Source organism: Triticum aestivum, chromosome 7B, assembly GCF_018294505.1.
Source record: "Triticum aestivum cultivar Chinese Spring chromosome 7B, IWGSC CS RefSeq v2.1, whole genome shotgun sequence".
In the NCBI taxonomy this organism is placed as follows: domain Eukaryota; kingdom Viridiplantae; phylum Streptophyta; class Magnoliopsida; order Poales; family Poaceae; genus Triticum; species Triticum aestivum.
The window spans coordinates 136,355,311-136,378,938 of record NC_057813.1 but is presented as its reverse complement, the minus strand read 5'-3'; the positions used below and the strand labels follow the sequence as shown (position 1 = coordinate 136,378,938).

At 46.9% G+C, this 23,628-nt stretch overlaps 2 protein-coding genes across 2 annotated transcripts; one reads left to right on the top strand and one right to left on the bottom strand.

The window, feature by feature from the left end:
• Positions 1-15,488: 15,488 nt before the first annotated feature.
• LOC123157774 (serine/threonine-protein phosphatase 7 long form homolog) lies at positions 15,489-17,245 on the bottom strand. Its single transcript, XM_044575981.1, has 6 exons — positions 17,151-17,245; positions 16,964-17,051; positions 16,279-16,881; positions 15,923-16,204; positions 15,782-15,839; positions 15,489-15,550 (listed from the first exon to the last, which is right to left on the bottom strand). The coding sequence occupies exons 1-6, from the start codon at positions 17,243-17,245 to the stop codon at positions 15,489-15,491; spliced, it is 1,188 nt and encodes a 395-aa protein (XP_044431916.1).
• Positions 17,246-19,103: 1,858 nt separating this feature from the next.
• On the top strand, positions 19,104-19,987 carry LOC123160430 (basic blue protein). The gene is made up of 2 exons (XM_044578246.1): positions 19,104-19,425; positions 19,523-19,987. Exons 1-2 carry the CDS (start codon positions 19,221-19,223, stop codon positions 19,729-19,731), a joined length of 414 nt encoding a protein of 137 aa, XP_044434181.1. The 5' UTR covers positions 19,104-19,220; the 3' UTR covers positions 19,732-19,987.
• Positions 19,988-23,628: the final 3,641 nt, after the last annotated feature.

The following is a 23,628-nucleotide window of genomic DNA, read 5'->3' as shown; positions in this document are numbered from 1 at the left end:
TACTTTAGAATCAACAATATAAGGTCTAAACTTAAAACAAGCAAACACAACTCTAAAAGTTCCTTTTCGGTAGTAGCATAATTTCTTTGGGCACTGTCTAGAGTCTTACTAGCATAATGGATAACATTTAATTTCTTATCAACTCACCTAGAACAACACCTACAGCATAATCACTAGCATCACACATAATTTCAAAGGGTAAATTCCAATCAGGTGGTTGAACAATAGGTGTAGAGACTAATGCTTTCTTAAGTATTTCAAATGCTTCTACGCAATCATCATCAAAGACAAATGCTACATCTTTTTGTAATAAATTACTCAGAGGCCAAGAAATTTTTGAGAAGTCCTTAATGAACCTCCTATAGAATCCAGCGTGACCAAGGAAACTTCTTATACCTTTGATGTCCTTGGGACATGGCATCTTTTCAATAGCATCAACTTTGGCTTTATCAACTTCAATACCTCTTTCAGAAACTTTGTGCCCCAAGACAATGCCTTCATTAACCATAAAGTGGCACTTTTCCCAATTCAAGACCAGATTAGTTTCTTCACATCTCTGCAAAACTCGAGCAAGATTGCTCAAGCAGTCATCAAAAGAGGAACCATAGACGGAAAAATCGTCCATGAAAACTTCACAAATTTTTTCGCAAAAATCAGAGAATATAGCCATCATGCAGCTTTGAAAGGTAGCAGGTGCATTAGATAAACCAAAAGGCATAAATCTATAAGCAGAAGTACCAAAATGGCATGTAAAAGTAGTCTTTGATTGATCTTTAGCCGACACAGGTATTTGAGAGAAACCAGAATAACCATCTAGAAAGCAATAATGTGTATGTTTGCATAATTGTTCTAGCATTTGATCAATAAAAGGTAAGGGGTAATGATCTTTCTTAGTAGCCTTATTTAATTTACGGAAATCAATTACCATCCTATAACCTGTGATAATTCTTTGCGGAATCAATTCATCTTTATCATTCGGGAGAACAGTAATACCTCCCTTCTTAGGGACACAATGGACAGGACTTACCCACTGACTATCAGCAACGGGATAAATTATACCTGCCTCCAGAAGCTTGAGTATTTCTTTTCTTACCACTTCTTTCATTTTAGGATTCAAACGTCGTTGAGGATCACAAACTGGTTTGGCATCTGCTTCCAAATTTATTTTATGTTAACATAGAGTGGGACTAATGCCCTTAAGATCATCAAGTGTATATCCAATAGCGGCACGATGCTTCTTCAGAGTTTTCAATAATCTTTCTTCTTCATGCTCTGAAAGGTTAGCACTAATAATAACAGGATATATTTTCTTTTCATCAAGATAAGCATATTTAAGATTATCAGGCAACGGTTTAAGCTCAAACACGAGATCACCCTTGGGTGGAGTGGGATCCCCTAGGATTTCAACAGGCAAATTGTGTTGCAGAATAGGTTCTTGTTTAAAGAATACTTCATCTATTTCTCTTCTTTCATTCATGAACATATCATTTTCATGGTCTAGCAAATATTGTTCTAAAGGATCACTAGGAGGTACGACAATAGAAGCAAGACCAATAATTTCATCCTTACTAGGCGATTCTTCCTCGCGATGTTGTTTACTAAATTTAGAGAAATTAAACTCACAAACCATATCATCCAAGCAAATAGTAACAACATTCTTTTCACAGTCTATCTTAGCATTAACAGTATTCAAGAAGGGCTACCAAATATAATGGGACAAAATCTATCTTGTGGAGAACCAAGAACAAGAAAATCAGCGGGATATTTGGTTTTTCCACACAAGACTTCAACATCTCTAACAATTCCCACTGGTGAAATAGTATCTCTATTGGCAAGTTTAATTGTAACATCAATATCTTCTAACTCAGCTGGTGCAATATCATGCATAATTTCTTTGTATAGGTCAATGGATATTACACTATCACTAGCACCCATATCACATAAGCCATGATAACAATGATCTCCTATTTTAACAGGAATAACAGGCATGCCTACCACATGTCTATGTTTATCTCTATCACAAGGTTTAGCAATTCTATCCGTTTCACCCCGGAATTGAATAACATGCCCATCGATATTATCAGACAAGAGATCTTTAACAATAGCAATATTGGGTTCTACTTTGACTTGCTCAGGAGGTGTATAAGTTCTAATATTGCTTTTACAAACAACAGTTGAAGCTTTAGCATGATCCTTCATTCTAACAGGGAAAGGCGGTCTCTCAACATAAGAAGTGGGAACAATAGGATCATTATAAGTGACAGTCTTTTCTTCAACTTTAATAGGTGTAGCTACTTTTACTTCTATGGGAGGATGATATTTAAACCACTTCTCCTTGGGGAGATCAACATAAGTAGCAAAGGATTCACAGAAAGAAGCTACTATCTCAGAGTCAAGTCCATATTTAGTGCTAAACTTACGGAAAATATCGGTATCCATAAAAGATTTAACACAATCAAACTTAGGTGTCATACCTGACTCCTTACCATCGCCAAGGTCCCAATCTTCAGAGTTGCGTTTAATTCTATCCAATAAATTTCATCTGAATTCAATAGTCTTCATCATAAAAGAGCCAACACAAGAAGTATCGAGCATGGTGCGATTGTTATCAGAAAGCCGAGCATAAAAACTTTGCATAATTACTTCTCTTGGGAGCTCATGATTGGGGCATGAATATAGCATTGATTTAAGCCTCCCCCAAGCTTGAACGATGCTTTCTCCTTCGCAAGGCCAGAAATTATATATATATAATTGTGATCACGATGAAAAAGATGCATAGGGTAATATTTTTGATGAAATTCCAATTTCAATCTTTTATAGTTCCATGATCTCATATCATCACATAGCCTGTACCATGTCAATGCGTCTCCCTTCAAAGATAAAGGAAAGGCCTTCTTCTTAACAACATCATCGGGTATACCTGCAAGCTGAAATAGTCCACAAACGTCATCCACATAGCGTAGATGTTCATCAGGATGCTTTGTTCCATCTTCTGTAAAAGTGTTAGCTAGCAGTTTTTCCATCATACCCAAAGGAATCTCAAAAGGAATTTCATTTTCAATAGGTTCAGTAGGTTGAGTAGGTTGAGGAGCAACTCTTTGCTCTACAGGACGGGGTGAAGATACCCCGAACAAGCCCCTTAGAGAATTACTTTCCATAGTAACAAGTGACAAAAAATTTCAGCACACTAAATAAATTTTTCCTTACCAAATTCCACCTAACAAAGGCGCTTCACTCCCCGGCAATGGCGCCAGAAAAGAGTCTTGATGACCCACAAGTATAGGGGATCTATCGTAGTCCTCTCAATAAGTAAGAGTGTCGAACCCAACGAGGAGCAGAAGAAAATGATAAGCGGTTTTCAGCAAGGTATTCTCTGCAAGTACTGAAATAAGTGGTAACAGATAGTTTTGTGATAAGATAAATTGTAACAAGCAACAAGTAACAAAAGTAAATAAGGTGCAGCAAGGTGGCCCAATACTTTTTGTAGCAAAGGACAAGCCTGGACAAACTCTTATAATAGGAAAAGCGCTCCCGAGGACACATGGGAATATCGTCAAGCTAGTTTTCATCACGCTCATATGATTCGCGTTCGGTACTTTGATAATTTGATATGTGGGTGGACCGGTGCTTGGGTGCTGTTCTTACTTGAACAAGCCTCCCACTTATGATTAACCTCTATTGCAAGCATCCGCAACTACAACAAAAGTATTAAGGTAAACCTAACCATAGCATGAAACATATGGATCCAAATCAGCCCCTTACGAAGCAACGCATAAACTAGGGTTTAAGCTTCTGTCACTCTAGCAACCCATCATCTACTTATTACTTCCCAATGCCTTCCTCTAGGCCCAAATAATGGTGAAGTGTTATGTAGTCGACGTTCACATAACACCACTAGAGGTTAGACAACATACATCTTATCAAAATATCGAACGAAAACCAAATTCACATGACTACTAATAGCAAGACTTCTCCCTTGTCCTCAGGAACAAACGTAACTACTCACAAAGCATATTCATGTTCATAATCAGAGGGGTAGTAATGTGCATAAAGGATCTGAACATATGATCTTCCACCAAATAAACCAACTAGCATCAACTACAAGGAGTAATCAACACTACTAGCAACCTACTAGCACCAATCCCAGACTTGGAGACAAGAATTGGATACAAGAGATGAACTAGGGTTTGGAGATGAGATGGTGCTGATGAAGCTGTTGATGGAGATTGCCCTTTCCCGACGAGAGGAGTGTTGGTGATGACGATGGTGATGATTTCCCCCTCCCGGAGGGAAGTGTCACCGGCAGAACAGCTCTGCCGGAGCCCTAGATTGGTTCTGCCAAGGTTTCGCCTCGTGGCGGCGGAGTTTCGTCCCGAAAGGTTGCCTTCTATTTTTTTCTCATCGAAAGACTTCATATAGGAGAAGATGGGCGTCGGAGAGCCACCAGGGGGCCCACGAGGTAGGGGAGCGCGCCCCGGGGGGGGGCACTCTCGTGAGCAGGGTGTGGGCCCCCTGGTCTTCATCTTTGGTGATGATTTTTTTTATTTATTTTAAGATATTCCGTGGAGTTTCATGACTTTTGGAGTTGCATAGAATAGGCCTCCAATATTTGCTCCTTTTCCAGCCCAGAATTCAAGCTAACGGCATTCTCCCTCTTCATGTAAACCTTGTAAAATAAGAGAGAATAGCCATAAGTAATGTGACATAACGTGAAATAACAGCCCATAATGCAATAAATATTGATATAAAATCATGATGCAAAATGGACGTATCAGCTGGCCGCTTGCGCGCTCGCCGGCCTCGTGCCCGAGCTGGCACGGCCGCGTCCCGGCAGCTCTGCCTGCTGCAACTTGCGGCTGCTCCCCCGAGCGCCTCCCGTAGCTGAGTCCTCCCGTCGTGTCGTGCCGACCCCGCCTTGCTGCTGGTCTAGCGCACGACCGACTTCCCCTCAGCCTGCTGCTGCTGCGGGTCATCCAGCTACCTCCGCGCTGCTCCGTTTCCTGCGCTGGCCGCCAGCTCGCCCCGGCTCCAACGTCCGGCCGCTCCGGCCGTCCTCGCGCCCGGCTGCGTCCGGCCTCGCGCGCCCGCGCGCGCCTCACCTCTCCTCTACTCGACCCAGCCGCTGCGCCCCCGTGCGCATCAGCGCAGCGCCACCGCGACCGCCGGCCTGTTGCTAGCTGCTCCTCGTGCTCGGCTGCCGCCTTCCCGCAACTCCACTGTCGCCCGCGTCCGATATCGGCACCCGGTGACTGGGCCGGCCGCATCGCGCCATGCCGGCTGCTGCCCCGGTCGCCTGCTCCGCCACTGCTCCGGGCCGACTCCGCGCCTGCGCTGCCCAAGGCCGGCTGCCGGCTGGCCGCCCGTCCAGTCCGCCCCGCCAGCCAGCCGGGTCACCGCTGCCTCCTCCGCATCACCACTCCTCCATCCCGCCAGCTGGGTCCGCGCGCCTTGCAGTCGGCGCCTGCCGCGCCGACTCCTGCGATGGCCGGCTGCTCGTACGGGAGAGGGCCGACTACCCAAGACGGCTGCTCAGCTTGATAAGAGCAGGAGAAGAAAAATCAAAGGCCGGGTGTCCAGTCGGCTGGTCAAAAGAAAAAAGAAAAGGGGGCTGGGTCCGGCTGCTCGCGTGAAGTCGGACCAAGAAGCAAAAGAAAATAAAACATGAGTGGGGTGCTACAAGAAAAGTGGCAGCCGACTGCCCATAGCCGACTGGCCAAAAAAAAGGTGTGCGTATCCGGCTCCCTAGAGTCGGCTGAAGAAAAGGCCGGGTGCCCAAAGCCGACCGACAGAGAAAAAGAAAAAAAAAATATGCGTCCGACTGCCAGATGTGCGTCCGACCACTGGCTGCCTGGCCAGCTGCAAAGAGCCCGACTGCTGTGTCGGGGTCCGCCCGCCAAGCCGGCTGAAGAGGAAAAAGAAGAAGACAAAGTAGTTGCCGGGAGATCCTGCCCGACTGCTCAGCAGTCGGCCCGAATTTCGGGGGCTACACCCAGCGGGTGCACTGACGCGCCCCCGCGAAGAAGAAGACAAAGTAGTTGCCGGGAGATCCGGCCCGACTGCTCAGTAGTCGGCCCGAATCTCGGAGGCTACACCCGGTGGGTGCGCTGGCGCGCCCCCACGGAAGATTGCAAGAAACAAAAACAAGAGACAAAAGAAGTGTTTTGTCCGGCTGGCAACAGTCGGCAGAAGAGAAAAAGAAGAAAAAGGGCGTTGCAAGACGCCTCGACGCCTGGCCGGTCGAGCCTGACCGGCCGGGACCCCCCTTCGAGCACCCGGGGGCTCGAGGGCTACACCCAGCGGGTGCGCCGGCGCGCTCCGTGAGCGCCGAGTTGCGCCGGTTGTCTTCGACAACCTCTGCCGCGACTACACGAAAATCAATGTGAGCTCCTCACCCGCATATTTTTGCATCACGCAAGCACGGATAACCCCGAGCGATGCTCGGGGGCTATCTCCGCATTTTATTACAGTTGCACCACTATTCACCCCGGTGCCAGCCAGAGTTGGCCCGGGGGCTGGCCGCTTGGCCTGAGATGTTTTTTCCCACAGACGGCTTAGTAGCGTGAGCAGTACCAAAGGCCCACCTCTCGGCCACAGACCGCAGAGCAGCTGTCCGGCTAGCAAGAGCAAAAGCTGGAGGTCACCCCATGCGAAAAACGTCCGGGAAGAAAAACGGTTCGGGCGACCCGGGCGTTTCCTTTACAAGTATCTGCTCGGTCGAATCTGCTACCAGACTCTAAGTACTGTACACTCCACTTCACGGCCCACTCTCAGCCACAGACCGTAGAGCGGCTGTCCGGCAAGCGAGAGCACAAGCCAAAGAGTGGAGGGAACATCTATGTGGACTAACTTTATCTTTTGCATGATCATTTCCGTGAACACCCACCAAAAAACCTCCGCCCAACTTTGCCAAGTTGCCCGGGGGCTTGGGGGCTACTGTCGGAGTAATTGGCCACGGGTACCCCGAAGACGGCGAGACAATAATTCAAGACATCGGGGCTAGCAAAGCCCCTCAGTCCGACTGCCCGGACGCTCCTGCCGGCTCCCCATCCGATTACTCTGCCCGGCCGGTTACCGGCTGCCGACTGCGCTGACCAACCGGCTGCCGACTGCGCCAACCAGCCGGCTGCCGACTGCAGCCCAACAAGACACCGACGAGACGGCCGTACCCGGGCACTGTTCACGTGTCACCCCAGCCATCATATACAGTGACACTTGTCCCTGGGCACTATTTATGAAGTGACCCAGGGGACAAGTGTGACATCCCATCATGCCACTAGCTAGCTAGCTACCATACCTACATAGCTTACTTCATAAGCTACCCCCACACTATATAAGCTAGCCATCCATCCATCCACTCCCCCATTCTCACATGCACTCACGCTTGAGCACACACATGCTCACGGTCATGAGCATGGCCCACAACTAGCATGCCACATATGAGGCATATACGAAGCCAGATGCCTACGGCACTGACCTCAGATACAGCTCCAGGAGCACTCTGTATTAGATATATCAGATACACTCAAGCATGCAGCAGTAGGAGTATTATCTCTCCGGAGAGCTCCGAAGCTGGGTAAACCACCGCGTGCTACTCGCATACCCGCTCCCGGGCCTATCAGCCGCAGTCTTGCCCTCACCCGAAGCCACCTTGTGGCATATGTCGTCTTGCACCCCCGTGAGAATACCACGACAAATTAAATTGCAAAACGCCTTATATTTAGATACAGAGGGAGTATCATATACTCTCTAGTCTGGGTTTACCGAGCTCCCTTATATTTTGAGTCAAACTTTCACAATAAATTTTACTAATAATATATGAATTGTATGCTCTAAAAAGTTGAGAGAAGTTCATTTTTCAACCCTATACTATCTCCTTTTGTTTAAAAATTGACCCTTAACTCGTAAACCAGCGCAGAATCAACCCTCAACTTAGAAAACTGTTCAGGAATCAGCCGGTTTTCTCCTCTCGTAAGCTACGGTTGAAACCAGTTTTCGCTGAGTAGGGTTTTGACCCTGTTGTCTGCTAGTCAGATGCCACGTCAGCTCACTTACTCCTCTCCCAGCCGCCGTCCCTGACGACGCAACTCTGTCCGCCGCCGGCGACCAGCCGCGCTTTACACAGCACGCACACCTCCACACACAGCACACGCACGCACGCACGCACGCACGCACATGACACCACGGAACGCACGATCGAGGCCACCCAGCCCTCGGATGCCTCACGATGGAGATGGACTGCCATGCTGCGTGTCATCGATGGGCCACGCGGCCACGCCAGCTAGAATCGCTTCACGAGGCTGACCACACCTTACGTTCGCGCCGTATCACTCCCGGTTTTGAGAAATTAACAAGTGCTCAGCTCGCCCTGCCCCTACGTTTACAATCAACCGATGCCATCCGAAACGTGGAGTAGCATCAACATGGACAAGGGCGGGCGGTGCAGCGTGGAGTAGAGTGCTTGCTCTACCATCTGCCTGGTGGACAAAATTACTGTTCTGACCCTTAAGGCAAACTAAATCCCGATTTGACCTCGTTCCAAAATTTTTTTCGTTTCTGACTTTTTCGGTGACGCCAAGGTCCCTGGCGTCTGGGTTACGAAGCAGACGCCACGGTCCCTGGCGTCTGGCCCCTGGCCCGCACTGCCCGCCTGCCCGTTGACCTGCTGACGTGGCAAAGGGGCCAGACGCCAGGGTCCCTGGCGTCTGGCCCCGGTAAGTGGATAACCCCACCGGGAGAGTGTGTGGGTCCCACCCCACACACTTTCCTCAATCCAGCCCGAGCTTGAAGAAGAGCTGCTGCCTCCCCACTCTCTCTCACCCCTCAAGCTCCCCCCTCAAATCCTCTCCAAAAGGTACATCCCTTAGGTGGATCTTTCCATCACTTTGTTGCTCTTGTTAATCTCTCCCAAATCATCCAATTATTTTTTGTTAAGTCTTGTCCTTTTGGTTGCATTTTATACATGTTGGTGGAACCCTAGTTCATGTTTTCTCCCCCTTATGTTAGTGTGAATGGCTTGGTTAACTTTGATAATATAGTGCTATGCATGGTGTGTAGTAGGAATATATGTTTGTTGAGTAGAAAGATTGGGGGTTAGGGTTAGTTAGTGATTAGGGTTAACTTTGCTTAGTGTGTTAATTAGTGATTAGTGATACTTTTGTGGACATCGCCAATAATTTAGTGTTGATATGATTTGGATATAATAAGATGTATTTGGATAAACACCAATTCTCATTGAGGTCTTAAATGCATTCATGTAATTTTTAGATGGAGAGACTTGTTAATGTTCATTACATTGACAAGGAGGCATTCTTGAGTAACAATGCCGACACGGGTGAGGAACCATTGGTTTTTGATAGAAGCCCTAGCTATGAGGATGTTGTTGCAAAAGTGAGACAAGTCTTGAAGTGGATGGACACCAATGTTGATGTTAAGTTAATAGGAAGGTATGATGTTGGAGTTGGAGCCAAATCTCGCTTGAAAAGTATGCCTATCACCTCGGATTTGCATTGGGATGTATACAAGGAAAAAGTATCCCAATCGGAAGACAAGTCACTTGAATTGTTTGCCACCACTGAATCTCCTCGGTTTACCTTTGATTTGAACCGGCATGTCTCTTCCCCAATGGATGACATGAGCGAGAGGACAATGGTGCCACTTGTTGAGCATAGGGTTGTGGTTGATGCCCCCAATGTTTATCCCCCACCATGTCCCCGTGTACCAACTATCAAAGCAAATGAGGTTGAGTTGTATGCCCCCAATGCTTCTAGCCAACCACCAACTAGCCAAGCAAATGAGGTTGAGTTGTATGCCCCCAATGCTTCTAGCCAACCACCAACTAGCCAAGCAAATGAAGTTGAGGTGATTGCTAGTGACGGAGTAATTCAAGAGGATGAAGATGCTTATGATGACGACGAAGAGCAAGAGGAAGGGTTTCATGGCAATGATGTTGGTGACTTGGATGTGTACATAGCGCAAAAGGACATGGATCGTGACTTGCCTTTTAGGCGTCAATATGCGTATGACTCGGATGACGAGGGTCCAGTTGAACAGTTGGACGAGGATGGATTCACAAAGGAGGAGAACCAAATCCACTTTGAGCTGACGGGCTTACAAAAAAGAACTCACTTATTTAAAGATCTCGGCCTTGCCCATAAAGCTGTTGTTGACGGTGGAATGAGAATGACGGCGATTGAGCCAACACCATGCCCGGATCCAGGAGAACCAAGGGTGGAGAATGAGGACGAGAATGCTTATTTGAAGAAAGGATTGAAGTTTCTGAGCTTGCCTATGCTGAAGTTTTGGTTGGCTGACTATGCCATTCGAAACCATAGGCCAATTTATGTTGAGCACTCCGACATGAAATTGCGTTACACCGTGGTGTGTGAGCAAAAGGAATGCACATGGAAGGTTCGTGCAAGAAAGCTTAAAGAAACCGAAGAATGGGTGTTAACAAGTTGTGATACCACTCATAGATGCAAACCGCCATCGAAACGACTTAGAAAGACACACCGTCAACTCACATCTGAGTATCTTGGATACAAATGGATGAAAGACATAGCCTTTGATCCCACTGTGAAAGTGAGGTTTCTCATGCGGACGGTGAAAAAACAATTTGGTTATGAAGTCAAGTATGGGAAGGCATGGAAGGCAAAGGCAAATGCTATTAGGATGTTGTACGGTGGTTATGAAGAAGCATACAACCAGCTCCCAAGGTTGTTGGCCGCCATTGCACATAGGAACCCGGGCATGTTTCATGTGGTCGAGGATCACGAGGGAGTGTTCCACCGTGCCTTCTGGAGTTATGGACAATGTGTGGAGGCGTTTCAGCATTGTCGTCCGGTCTTGTCTATAGATGGCACGTTCTTGACCGGTAGATATAAGGGCACACTAATGGTAGCAATGGCGCACTCATCAAACGACAACGTGTTGCCATGTGCATTTGCTTTGGTGCCTTCCGAGCACCAAGACAACTGGGAGTGGTTCATGGGTCATGTTAGGCACAACGTGATTGGGGCTAGGGAGGTATGCATCATATCGGACCGACATCATGGCATACTCAAGGCAATGGACATTGTTATTCCAGGATTTCCAAAGCTTCACCACAGATGGTGCATGAGGCATTTCGTGGCCAACTTTTACCGGGCATGTAAGAGCAAGGAGCTCAGCAAAGACCTTACCCATGTATGTGTGGCCTTCACCACCCAAGGTTTCGATGCTCGGTACAACAAACTCTTTGCAGCGGTGAACGAAGGGGGAAAAGACTTCTTAACTAGGAATTTAAGTGAGAAGCACAAGTGGGCACGCGCTCATGACGATGGTGGTTGGCGATATGGCGACATGACGAGCAATCTCGTAGAATGTTTCAACAATGTGTTGAAGGGTGCTCGTGCTTTGCCGGTGACTGCAATAGTGGAGTACACCTTCTTCAAGCTTAATGAGTACTTTCAGAGGCATTCTGAAGAGACTGCAAAATGGATAGGTGAAAAAAAGGATTATCCGGAAAAGGTTGATGAATGGTTGCAGTTACAAGCAAGCAAGTCTTCACGACAACAAGTTATCGTATTCGATAGACTTGAAATGATCTATCAAATTGATGAGCCAGGTGGCACAACACGAGATGGTAGACAATATGGTGGTGCTGCATTTGAGGTGAAACTGAAGACTCGGTGGTGCCAGTGCGAGAGGCCTAGTAAGTATCATTGGCCATGCTCGCATTTGATAACGGCGGCGAAGGCGAGAAACATACATGTTAATGATGGAAAAACCGTGAGGATGCAAGAGTTCCATGTGGAAGCTACTAGGTTGACATGGGCGCCAAGATTTCACCCTTTCTTGGACCAATCACAGTGGCCTGAGTACCATGGCCCTCATATTAGGCCAGACCCTCTTCTGAAGGTGGAGACGAAGGGTAGAAGGAGAACTAAGAGGTTCAGGGGTGATATGGATGACCTGGCTGGATACACTGGCATGAAACAATTTGGTAGCGGTCATTTCATGGAGGCTCCTGACATTATCAACTGTGGGGTGTGCGGTGAAGGGGGACACAATGAGCGGACATGCAAAAAAAAGAAAACCAAAAAAAGAAAAACAAGTCGTGGAGGCGGCACCGATGGTGAAAGAGGTGGAAGAGGTGACGGTGGTGGTGGTCGAGGAAGAACGAGCGTCAGAGGTGGTAGTGGTGGTCGTAGAGGGAGCACAAGTGCTAGAGGTGCTAGTGTTCGTAGAGGGAGCACAAGTGCTAGAGGTGGTGGTCGAGCTAGCACAAGTGCTAGAGGTGGTGGTCGAGCAGCCACAAGTGCTAGAGGTGGTCGTGGTCGAAGAGGAAGCACAAGTGCTAGAGGTGGTCGTAGAGGAATGGTTGATAATGGATCGGCCTTCGGTTATTTGTTTAATCCAGATGGTTGATCTAATAATAATGGTATATTATTTGTTCATACAATTCCTAGCATTTATGCATTTGCTCTCTTAATGTCTTGTGCTAACAATTGTTCTTTTTGTAGGCATGGCTTCATCCGGTTCCAGGACGAGGCCACCGTGCGCGGACCAAGAGGACATGCCGAAGACGTGGTTGGAGGCCAGTTTGGACAAGAAGAAGGAGAAGGATGTGCCCACACCACCATGTTGGTGTGGTGATGTTTGCAAGCTGAAGGTGTCCACTGACCGCAACAAGTCATGGACAGAAGGTAGAAGGTTTTTCGTGTGTCCCAACTATGCACATGATCGTCGAAGGCCAACTAACGCATATGACATACCACCGGTATGTTAGGTGTACATATAAAAAACATCAACAAGTTGTCACTCATATGTCTAACAAAATCATGGTTTATATGTAGTCCCCTCCTCCACTTTGCAAGTACTTCACTTGGATAGATCACGAGGTACCAAAAGATATCCAAGAGGACCAACGTGCAGATTGGTTATGGAGGCAGCGCCTATTCGAGGAGTCCTATGCACGGGGATTGGAGAGGGAGCGTCGTGAGAAGGAGGCTCGTGAGCGCAAGAAGCGTGAGCAAGAGAGGGCACGCAAAGAGAAGGCGGCTCGTCAAGAAGAGAGGGCAAGCAAACTTGCAAGGGCTCGCGATGCACGAGAGGAGGACGAGGCACGTGACAAGAAGGGAAAGTGGCCCCGGACTACTCAGTAGACAAATGGAAAGGCACCGGCGTCGATGATGAACTGTCGAGACTTTGTTTAATGTATGAACTTATTATTCGAGACCTTGTGTGGTCATGAACTATTTCTGTCATTCAAGACTATTTGAGATTATGTGCAAACTATGTTCGTCATTCGAGACTAGTTGATATGCTTTGTTCATATTTTTGGTTGAGAGTAGCATGCTTTGTTCATATTTAACAGTGTTTGCTAGTTGTTGCTAAGCAAAAACTTTAACAAGCTGTGTGCAAAAACACCAGGCCCACACCCAGACGCCATGGTGCATGGCGTCTGCCTCCCAGATCCAGACGCCAGGGTCCCTGGCGTCTGGCTTGCTTTGCTCACGCAGGTGACCAGACAGGCCGTCTGGTGTGTCTGATGGAAACCTAGACGCCAAGGTCCCTGGCGTCTGCCTCCCAGATCCAGACGCCAGGAACCCTGGCGTCTGGCGTGCTTTGCTCACGCAGGTGACCAGACAGGCCGTCTGGTGTGTCTGATGGACACCCAGACGCCAAGGTCACTGGCGTCTGCCTCCCACACCCAGACGCCAGGAACCCTGGCGTCTGGCGTGCTTTGCTCGCGCAGGTGACCAGACAGGCCGTCTGGTGTGTCTGATGGACACCCAGACGCCAAGGTCCCTGGCGTCTGGTGTCCAGAAAGCATTCTTGTCTAATGGATAAGATTCGAGTGGATAAGATTTTGGGCCCACCTCTACCCCTCTCATCCATTCATCTCCACCTCTACCCCTCTCATTTCACTCATATCCACCCACTCTCACCTCTAGCCCTGCCAACGTCACTCCCTCGAAACTACAAGTGAAAAGACAAAACTACAAGTGAAAAAGCAAGTATTGTCTGCACCAGGACTAGACGCCAAGGACCCTGGCGTCTGGCTCCCCTGCTTTACCCTGTTTCTGGTGTCAGTAGACTGCCAGACGCCAAGGACCCTGGCGTTTGGTCGCCTGACTTATAGCCAGACGCCAAGGACCCTGGCGTCTGGTCCCCTGACTTACAGCCAGACGCCAAGGACCCTGGCGTCTGGCTCCCTGTGCATATAGATGACTAAGTACAGATTTCATCATTCATGTCAAACATTCATATAAACATTCATATAAATGACTAAATCACAGGAAACAACAATTAACATAAATCACATCATTCATGTCAAACATTCATAGCAACTTCACGAATCCGGTACAACTTAATTCGAACGGCAACAAGTTCATGGAAAGAAACGACAACAAGTTCATGGAAAGAGACTACACCAGGTTCGTCGAAACAAACTAGAACAAGCTCATTGAAACAAACTACAACAAGCTCACTTCTTCCTTCCTCTCTTCACGATATCTGCAAGTGTATGCTCCTCCTCTTCGCTAGCCTCCTCCGCCTCTGCATCAATGTTCGACTTATATCTTTGCATTCCCGCAGGCATAAATTGATGAGGATACTCCGGACTATGGAATTGAGTGTTCCATATCTTCTTTCTACCTTTCTGGCCCGGTGTCTTAGCTATTGCTTTGCCTTTTCTAGAGCGGGCATTGCCTTGTGTCGGTTGTGTAACCTGTGATGGTTGTGGAGCATCAACATCATACTCATGATCCTCTTGATGTGTTGCATCATACTCATGCTCATCATGATGTGTTGGCTCCTCTTGATGTGCTGGCTCCTCTTCATTGACCTCCTCCTCTATGTCCTCTTCGTTCTGGACATAACGCTGTTTATTAGCTCTGGCGGCGCGGCTACCTGGTGCATACACGTCACTGGACTGAGCACCATGGCAAGAAAGCATAGCTGCCATCTTATGGAACCGCTTCTTGAACTTCTGCGACAACACAAAATATGCTATGATATGAGATGCAAATAACTAATCCGCGAAAAAACTTTTATAATATATTGCTACTAACCTCCATTGTGCTCCTAAGAGTCCTCTCAGATAATGCACCACCAGGTGGATGACTCAGTGCAACATTGGCATCGTTGACGCACAGAAGCAACTCTCTGCCCTGCAATTCATGAGCACACCAAACTTATGTATTTGAAAGAAAGACAACATGATGCAAGTATGTTAGAATAGGTCAAACAGACTACCATTTCGTCATGCATCGGTGCGTAGTCAACATGAGCCCCTCTGGTGTCTCTCACAGCCGTGTTGAAGGTATGATAACCTTCTGCAGTCTCCGGGTCTTCAGACACCAACTCCGACCACTCCTCGTGAGTCCAACCTGGCTTCAGCTTTAACCGGTAACGATCTGCATACCACACTTGATACTTGTGATATGCTGACTGATTGTGAGGTCTATTCTCTGATTGCACTAACGTGTCTCTTTGATTCCAAATTTCTATCCACGCACGGTGTTTGTTTGCCCAATCCGATATATCCTGATTGTTCCTTCGATCGAACCTACAAATGATGCACGGGACAAAGCATTAGCAAACACTGACTTATTCAATGCTCTACTACATACTCAAGGCATGCTTGCTTACCGATGTAGAGATAGCATTTCCTCCTTGCTCTCCTCAATTGGAATACCTTGTCTTTTTCCAAATTGTCTTGCCACACGGTCTACAAAGTGCCACTCGACTGCGAAGAAGCATATCATTGGGCACCTCGCCCGCCAAAGATGGCTATCACGCGTGCACATCTCATTAAGATCAAAGTCACGATCTTCCACATAAGGCAACCAATGTACCTGCAAAACAAAGAGATACATTGTTAGCTACATACATAAGTTTCATTCTTGACTAAATTTTATCTCATCGAACTTCTCATAACCTGCTCAGCAGTCAAGGTGTCCAGCTCGTTCATATAGCACTTGTATCGCACATGCGAGCTTCGTGTGTACACTGTCACTTGTTCCCAATAGTAAGCAAGCGTAGGGCGCCGATATGGATCATCATCATGCAACCCGTCATGATTACCCCGTGGGTTTGCCATGAGGGGGTTCTTCAAATCGGGCCGTCCAACCGGGATCCGCTCCCACATCCACACGGATAGGCTCCAAACAAACCCAGACAATGAGGATGTACCTCCCTTCCTCCGACACGCCAAGTCAAGCTGCAATCAAACAAACATGTTAGATATGGAGGCGCATGACAAATGCAAAATAATTGGTTGCAAATATCTCTTACCTGACGATACAAGTATGCTAGTGCGGCCGAACCCCAGCTATACTGGGTATCCCAGTTATTAAGTGGCTCCAAGAACATCCAGAGGGCTGAGTTCCCGGTTGCATCTGAGAAGACTACCTTGGTTAGTACATACCAAAGATAGGCCCGCGCGTACTGCTGCACAACCACGTCATTGGCATCCTGAGGGCACGGGTTGGTGTTTCCTCTGACCAGTTTTAGCCAAGAATGCCTCACTTTCGCTGTATCGGCCTTGCCTTCCTGAGGGCCCTCGGGCTGAACGCCAATTAAATCGGCAGTCCGTTCTCGCCAATTACCCACGCTGACACGACCGGTAACAGCTTGTCCATTGATAGGAAGGCCGCTTATCATAGCCATGTCCTGTAGGGTCATCGTCATCTCCCCACATGGAAGGTGGAAGGAGTGAGTCTCCGGCCTCCAACGATCCACAAGTGCGGTCAGCGCCGCGTGGTTCACCGGCGGAGCGCGTCGCTTAAACTGCAACACGAATGGGAGAAGACCCAATCTCCGAATGTAAGGCTCATACCGCGGGTCGTAATCAAAGTCATCAGCGGAATGACCCCTCATGCGCATAGCAACTACAACCTGCAAATAAAGTGATGTTTTAATAATCAATACAAGAACACAAATGAGAAACAACGAAAATTGACCCAGTCTTGCTTCTTACCTGTCCATTTTCAATGGCACGAGCACGATGCTCCTTATCCCACTCATCGATTAATCCGTCATACCAAGGTCCATCACCATCCGCCATCCTACAAAAAAAATTCACAAACATCTATGAATACAAGAACAATATCAAACAATTTCCTTCTCCAAGTTTATTCCATATGAAAACACCATTCTTCTCAAACATAACCACATCATTTCTTTCTTCTACATATGCACACATATCATCTAGAGTACCAAATTTCACCATCAAATATATTTCATTATCATCATCCGCCATTCTATTGAACAAATCATGTCACACACAATAAGAAAATTTCATCATCTCTTTTGCATAATTTTTTTTGCCAACAATAGTATGCCAACAATAGGATTATCTACACATACACACATCATCTATCAAACCAAATATAGTATGCCAAAGTCTATTTTACATACACAAATCATATATTCATCACCCCTCTTAATTCAAAAAAAAATCCTATGGACAACATATACACAAAACCGAATTGATTTTACCTACATGTTCAACTACACATCATCTACTGCATACCTAATCATCTATCAACTACACAAAATTTTCTAAAAATAAGAAACCATCTACTCATCTAACATCACCTAGTGTTGAATAATGCATCCAACCAAAGAGGGGAAAACAAAAAAAAATTGGAGGGAATGGGGGAGAATACCTCAAAGAAGCTTGGGGGGGTCCGATCTGTGAGTTTGAGGGGTTGATGGAGTAGATCAAGGGGGGTGGTGGTGGGAGGGAGAGAAGGGGCGAAGAACAGAGCCCTCTGTTCGTCGTGCGCCGCCAGGAGAAAGATGGGGATGGGTGGGCTGGCCCGCGCGGTTATCCACTTACCGGGGCCAGACGCCAGGGACCCTGGCGTCTGGCCCCTTTGCCACGTCAGCAGGTCAACGGGCAGGCGGGCAGTGCGGGCTAGGGGCCAGACGCCAGGGACCGTGGCGTCTGCTTCGTAACCCAGACGCCAGGGACCTTGGCGTCACCGAAAAAGGTCAGAAACAAAATTTTTTTTGAAACGAGGTCAAATCGGGATTTAGTTTGCCTTAAGGGTCAGAACAGTAATTTTGTCCCTGCCTGGTCGCTTCTCGCTTTTGAAGCAGCGTAGATCACGGATCGTGTCGGGAGGAACAGCCTGACAAACTCCCACGCAGCTCAAGCTAACGCTAGTTTGACAAACTAGAGCCACCAATCGTACGGCACGCAGCTACCGTGGAATCTTTGAACTAAAGTCCACTGAACACGAGAGTAAAAAAAAGGCACAGGTCCCGGAAGCTCAAGTCTGACTTCCACTCCTCCCTGTAGCCGCTGAGGCTGAGTCGACGACGTGCACGCATGCACTTGGACTGACGGTGGCGAAGCAGCAGTGCCTCACAAGTGTCGTGAAACCCACCACACGCCATCCATAATGGAGCAGGAGCAGCAAGCAAAGCGTGTACCAGAGCAGCCCTCACATGACCACATGGCTTAGCGGCATTTTACATTCTTTTACTTCAAAGTTCAGGGTACTAGCAAGATGAAGTTGTCTTTGGCCCGGGGAAATAAACTGCCACCTTTGTTTCAAGGACGCGTTTAGGTGCTCTGACTTTGAACTCCACGCACAACATCGTACATTTAATGCTAAGGCTGCCCGTAATGAGAGTATCATGCATGCCAACTAAACAATTTTGATGAGGTGGCATGAAATTAAATGAAGAAAAAGATGCTTGAATATCATATCATGAAATTAAATGTTGTGTTATTTTGTGTCATGCATGACAATAAATATAGTGCATTATGATACCAACATATGATACTCCCTCTCTCAATTTACAAGGCGTGCGCATACCCCTAGGACATCAATTTGACCAACCTAATAGAAGTCATATATTACGAAAAATATACCATTATAAACTTCAGATGTTTTATTTTCAAACGGTATATTTTTTATGTTATATAGTTTATATTACGACGATACAATTGCCAACCTAGGTATATGCGCAGGACTTGTAAACTGAAACGGAGGGAGTACTCCCCATTACAAATCGCAAAAAGAAAAGAACATCGTACATTTAATGCGCTTTCACGCCACCGACTCGCACTGATCGATCCGGAGCGTACACACCAAGGTCCAAGGCTAGCTAGCTCTACAAAAACTGCACGGCGGGGCCTCTCACTCCGCAAGCTATCACAGCCCTGAACCTGAAGCATCGGTCGAGTTAGTTTTGGTGATCTGCATTGCAGAGTTGCGGCAATGGTGGCTCAGGGAAGAGGCGGTGCGGCCACCGGTCTGGTCGCCGGCGTCGTGCTCCTGTGCGTGCTCCTTCCAATCACCGGCGCGGCCGCGATGGCGCGGCAGGCGCCAAGGACGTACGTGGTCGGCGACGACAAAGGCTGGGGTCGCGACCTCAACTCATGGTGGCCGAAGGACAAGACCTTCTACGCCGGCGACGTGCTCGGTGAGTCGTTGTTGTTGTGATGTTCTCTTCCAGCTAGGCAGCTAGCATGCCATGGGTTGCGTACTAGTAGTAACATGTGTCGATGGAATGGATACAGTGTTCAAGTACGACAAGGAGCTCCACGACGTGACAGTGCTGGGCGGCAAGGGGTACCAGCGGTGCGAGGTGCCGAGGCACAGCAGCAAGAGCTGGGTGATGCGCACCGGGAACGACCAGGTCACGCTGCGCAGGGGCAACAACTACTTCATCTGCGGCCTGCCGGGCCACTGCGACAAGAACATGAAGCTCGCGATCAAGGCCTGGTAGATCCATCGATCCGGCCGCATCATCATCATCAATCCTTTGAGGATTGCATGCTTGGCCTGGCCGTCGTTTAATTGTCCGTGCCTTGCTGGGTTCTCGAGTTAATTTATAATTTATTTGTCTCTCGAATTGGGGGTCACTTGTATTAGCAACCTAATTTATCGTGGATAATGTGTGTCTTCATCGAGTAAACTTGACGTTTTCTCTATGTTATTCTATATTTCTATATATAACATCCTCAATAACTTATTTATCTCAATATATAACTACGCCATCTCTACTTACGGATAGTCATGCATGGAAAAAGGCACACTTCAACGTGCAACCATTCATACAAAAGGCTTAAATATTTTAATTACTTTATTATGCTAATTCAATAGATATTTTATAAGTGTAGAATAATCATATGTATATTTAGTTTGTTCTTATATCAAGATATTCATTTTTCATAAAATCAAATTTCATTGAAATATATTGTAAAAAGTTCCCACATCAACGCGCGGTATATCATCTAATTAGTGTGAAAGCTAAGGCGCTTGGTTGATTAACTGAAATATATATGGATGGTATGGTTGATGTCATGCATAATGCATTGCCATACCTACTTGCTCGTTGACTAGAGCATGCATAATGACATACTTAGTTGCTTGTTGACTTAGCCCTAGCCCATCAACCGGGACAATTTTTTTCCCAAAGTCGCAACAGCAAAAAAAAAAAAAAAAAAAAAACCCTCACATGAACGGTACTTCATGGTATACAGAGAGCACTGAATAAAAAAAGGATGATAGTTCATCTCTTAGACTATGTGCACTATATGCAGATAACAATGGCTGATTTTTTTTCCCACTTATTGAAAAACACACTGCAGATACTATATATAAAAGAGAGAAATGCATTTCAACCCCAAACCCACAGACTAGCAAATGTACAGCCCCGAACTCTAATACGGGTTAGAACACAAACCTCAACTCTCAAATCCATTTTAACTATCCCAGTCACTTGGTCTAAAGGTGGTTTTGGCATACGTGGCAGATATTTAACCGAATTGACCAGGTCCAGATAGCCACATCAGCGTGCCAGGTCAGGACCCACTTTTGGGTCAAATTTTGATCGAAAATTCAAAGTATCCAGAAAAAATAAAAAAATCTGTAAAAAAAACCATGCTAACCAATCAAGGAAAGTTTCACATTTTTTTGACAAACAAATTAAAAAATGCAGTAGAAATTCAATTTCAGCCCCTTTTTGTCTAATTTGACCAAAATTTCAAAGTGTCCAGAAAAGATTGAGGAAATCATGTAAAATCAACACTACCATTGTTGTAGGGTGGAGACCCTAAGGGGGATCTTTTCACACTTGGAGGGGGAAAAGGAGATGAACAACAAGAACACAAAGGGGAAATCACTCCAACAATACCCAATTACACATCCACTAGAATAACACCACAAGATCCACAAGCCACAAACACAATCAAAGGAAAGGTACAATGGCAAAGTTCTTCTCACTCCTAGGAGATGAGGTCTTGAAGATAGTCTTCTCCTTATGGAGGTCTTGAAATCCACAAGGATTCTTCCCGAAGGGGTCTTGATCCACAAGAGGGAAGGTAGAAGGTGCAAAGCTCACAAATATCTCATCTAATACTTTGCTAACCCTAAACATGGTCCTAGGTACAAATTATATAGCCTTGGGGATGAAGGGGATGAAGAGGAGGCCGAAGAAGCGATCTCAGCCGGCCATCCTGGGAGGCCCGTGCGTACGGGGTAAGTTGGGTTCGTGTGCACGGGGGTCCCGTGGGCACGGTACACGCCCGTGCGCACGGGGTGCCCCAGCACCAACTCAGTGGGTAGTCCGTGCGCACGGGGTTTCGGGTGCCCGTGCGCACGGGGTCACCTAGGACTTCCAGTGTTGCTGCTGTTGCCCTCCGTCTTGGTTCACGATGCCTTGGGGTGGTCCTCCTTCTCCTTGGTGATGCTTCTGAGCTTCTTGTCGATGTCCCTCTTCATACCTAAGGAGGCATAGCATATTTTGGTGAGGTAGTAACCATGTTCCATTCGTATCCGTATGCAAGTCAAGTAGGAAGGAGTTCACCTCGGTTTCCAAAGCACGTGCTCTCGCTCTTTTCATGGGTCCACGTGGGGTTTGATGTGTCGGTGTAGAGTCCATGGGGATGACAGAAGGATGCTCCGCATCATCTCTCCCCCCTTGGGAAAGATCCGGCCTCGGATCGAAAGTTTCATCACCATGGTATGGCGAGAGGTCTTTGACGTTGAAGATGTCGCTCACGTTGTACTTGTCTCTTGGGAGTTCAATCTTGTAAGCATTGTTGTTGTAGCGTGCTAGCACCTTGAATGGTCCATCCGCTCGAGGTAGAAGTTTTGACTTGCGTCCGTTGGGGAAGCGGTCCTTGCGAAGGTGTAGCCACACGAGATCTCCAATCTTGAATATCATGGGTTGCTTGTTGACGTTGAGCTTGGTCGCGAGTCGTTGTACTTGGCGCTCGATTGTGTGCCTTGTATCTTCATGCATCTTCTTGATGTAGCTTGCTCGTGCACTCGCGTCCATGTTGGTGCATTCTTGTAGTGGAAGAGGTAGAATGTCCAATGGGGACAACGGGTTGAAGCCGTAGACGACCTCGAAGGGGGACTTGCCAGTAGTCGAATGTCTTGCACGGTTGTAGGCATACTCGGCGATGGGTAGGCACTCCTCCCAATCCTTGATGTTCCTCTTGATCAACACACGAAGTAGAGTCGAGAGTGTACGGTTCGTCACCTCCGTTTGGTCGTCGGATTAAGGATGGTATGCCGAAGAGAACAAGAGCTTGATTCTGAGCTTGGCGCATAGCGTCTTCAAAAAGTAACTCAAGAACTCGACGTCTGGTCCGAGACGATTGTCTTTGGTACTTCATGGAGTCGCAAGATTTCCCTACAAAAGAGATTTGCAACATGTGAAGCATCGTCTATCTTGTTGCATGGAATGAAATGTGCCATCTTAGAAAATCGGTCCACAACAACAAACACGAAATCCTTTCCATTTTGAGTTCTAGGAAAACCAAGTACAAAATCCATGCTAATGTCTTCCCAAGGTTGATAAGGAATAGGAAGGGGCATGTAAAGACCATGGGATTGAGCTTTATACTTAGCTTTGCGACATGTAGAGCATCGGTTTGTGAAGCGTGAGACGTCGCGGAACATCTTGGGACAAAAGTAGTTCTTGGAGAGCATGGCGAATGTCTTGTCGCGTCCAAAGTGTCCCATGCGTCCGCCTCCATGAGCCTCCTGCAAAAGGATCAAACAAAGAGAAGACTCGGGAATGCAAAGTTTGTTAGCTCTCATAAGATAATCATCCTTGATGTAATATCGTTCCCAAGATGTATGCGTCAAACACTTGGCATAAGGAATAACAAAGGTAGGATCATGCGCATACAAGTCTTTTATGTGCTCAAAGCCAATAACATTCAACTCAAGTTTAGTGACAAGCGTGCATATGTGGGAAAGGGCATCCGCCACTACATTTTCCTTACCCTTAATGTACTTGATCACATAGGGGAAAGATTCAATAAATTCACTCCACTTGACATGATGCTTGTCCAACTTAGTTTGACCTTTCAAGTACTTAAGCGTTTCATGATCGGTATGGATGACAAACTCATGAGGTCTAAGATAATGTTCCCAAACATGCAACACACGTACTAAAGCATACAATTCTTTGTCATAGATGGGATAGTTAAGTTGAGCACCGGGAAGTTTTTCACTAAAGCATGCAATAGCTCGTTTTTCTTGCATCAAAACTCCACCAATTCCGGTACCACTTGCATGAACCTCAAAAGTTTTGTCAAAGTTGGTAAAGCAAGAATCGGAGCATGAGTAAGCAAAGATTTGAGCTCATCAAAAGTGGTAGATTGCA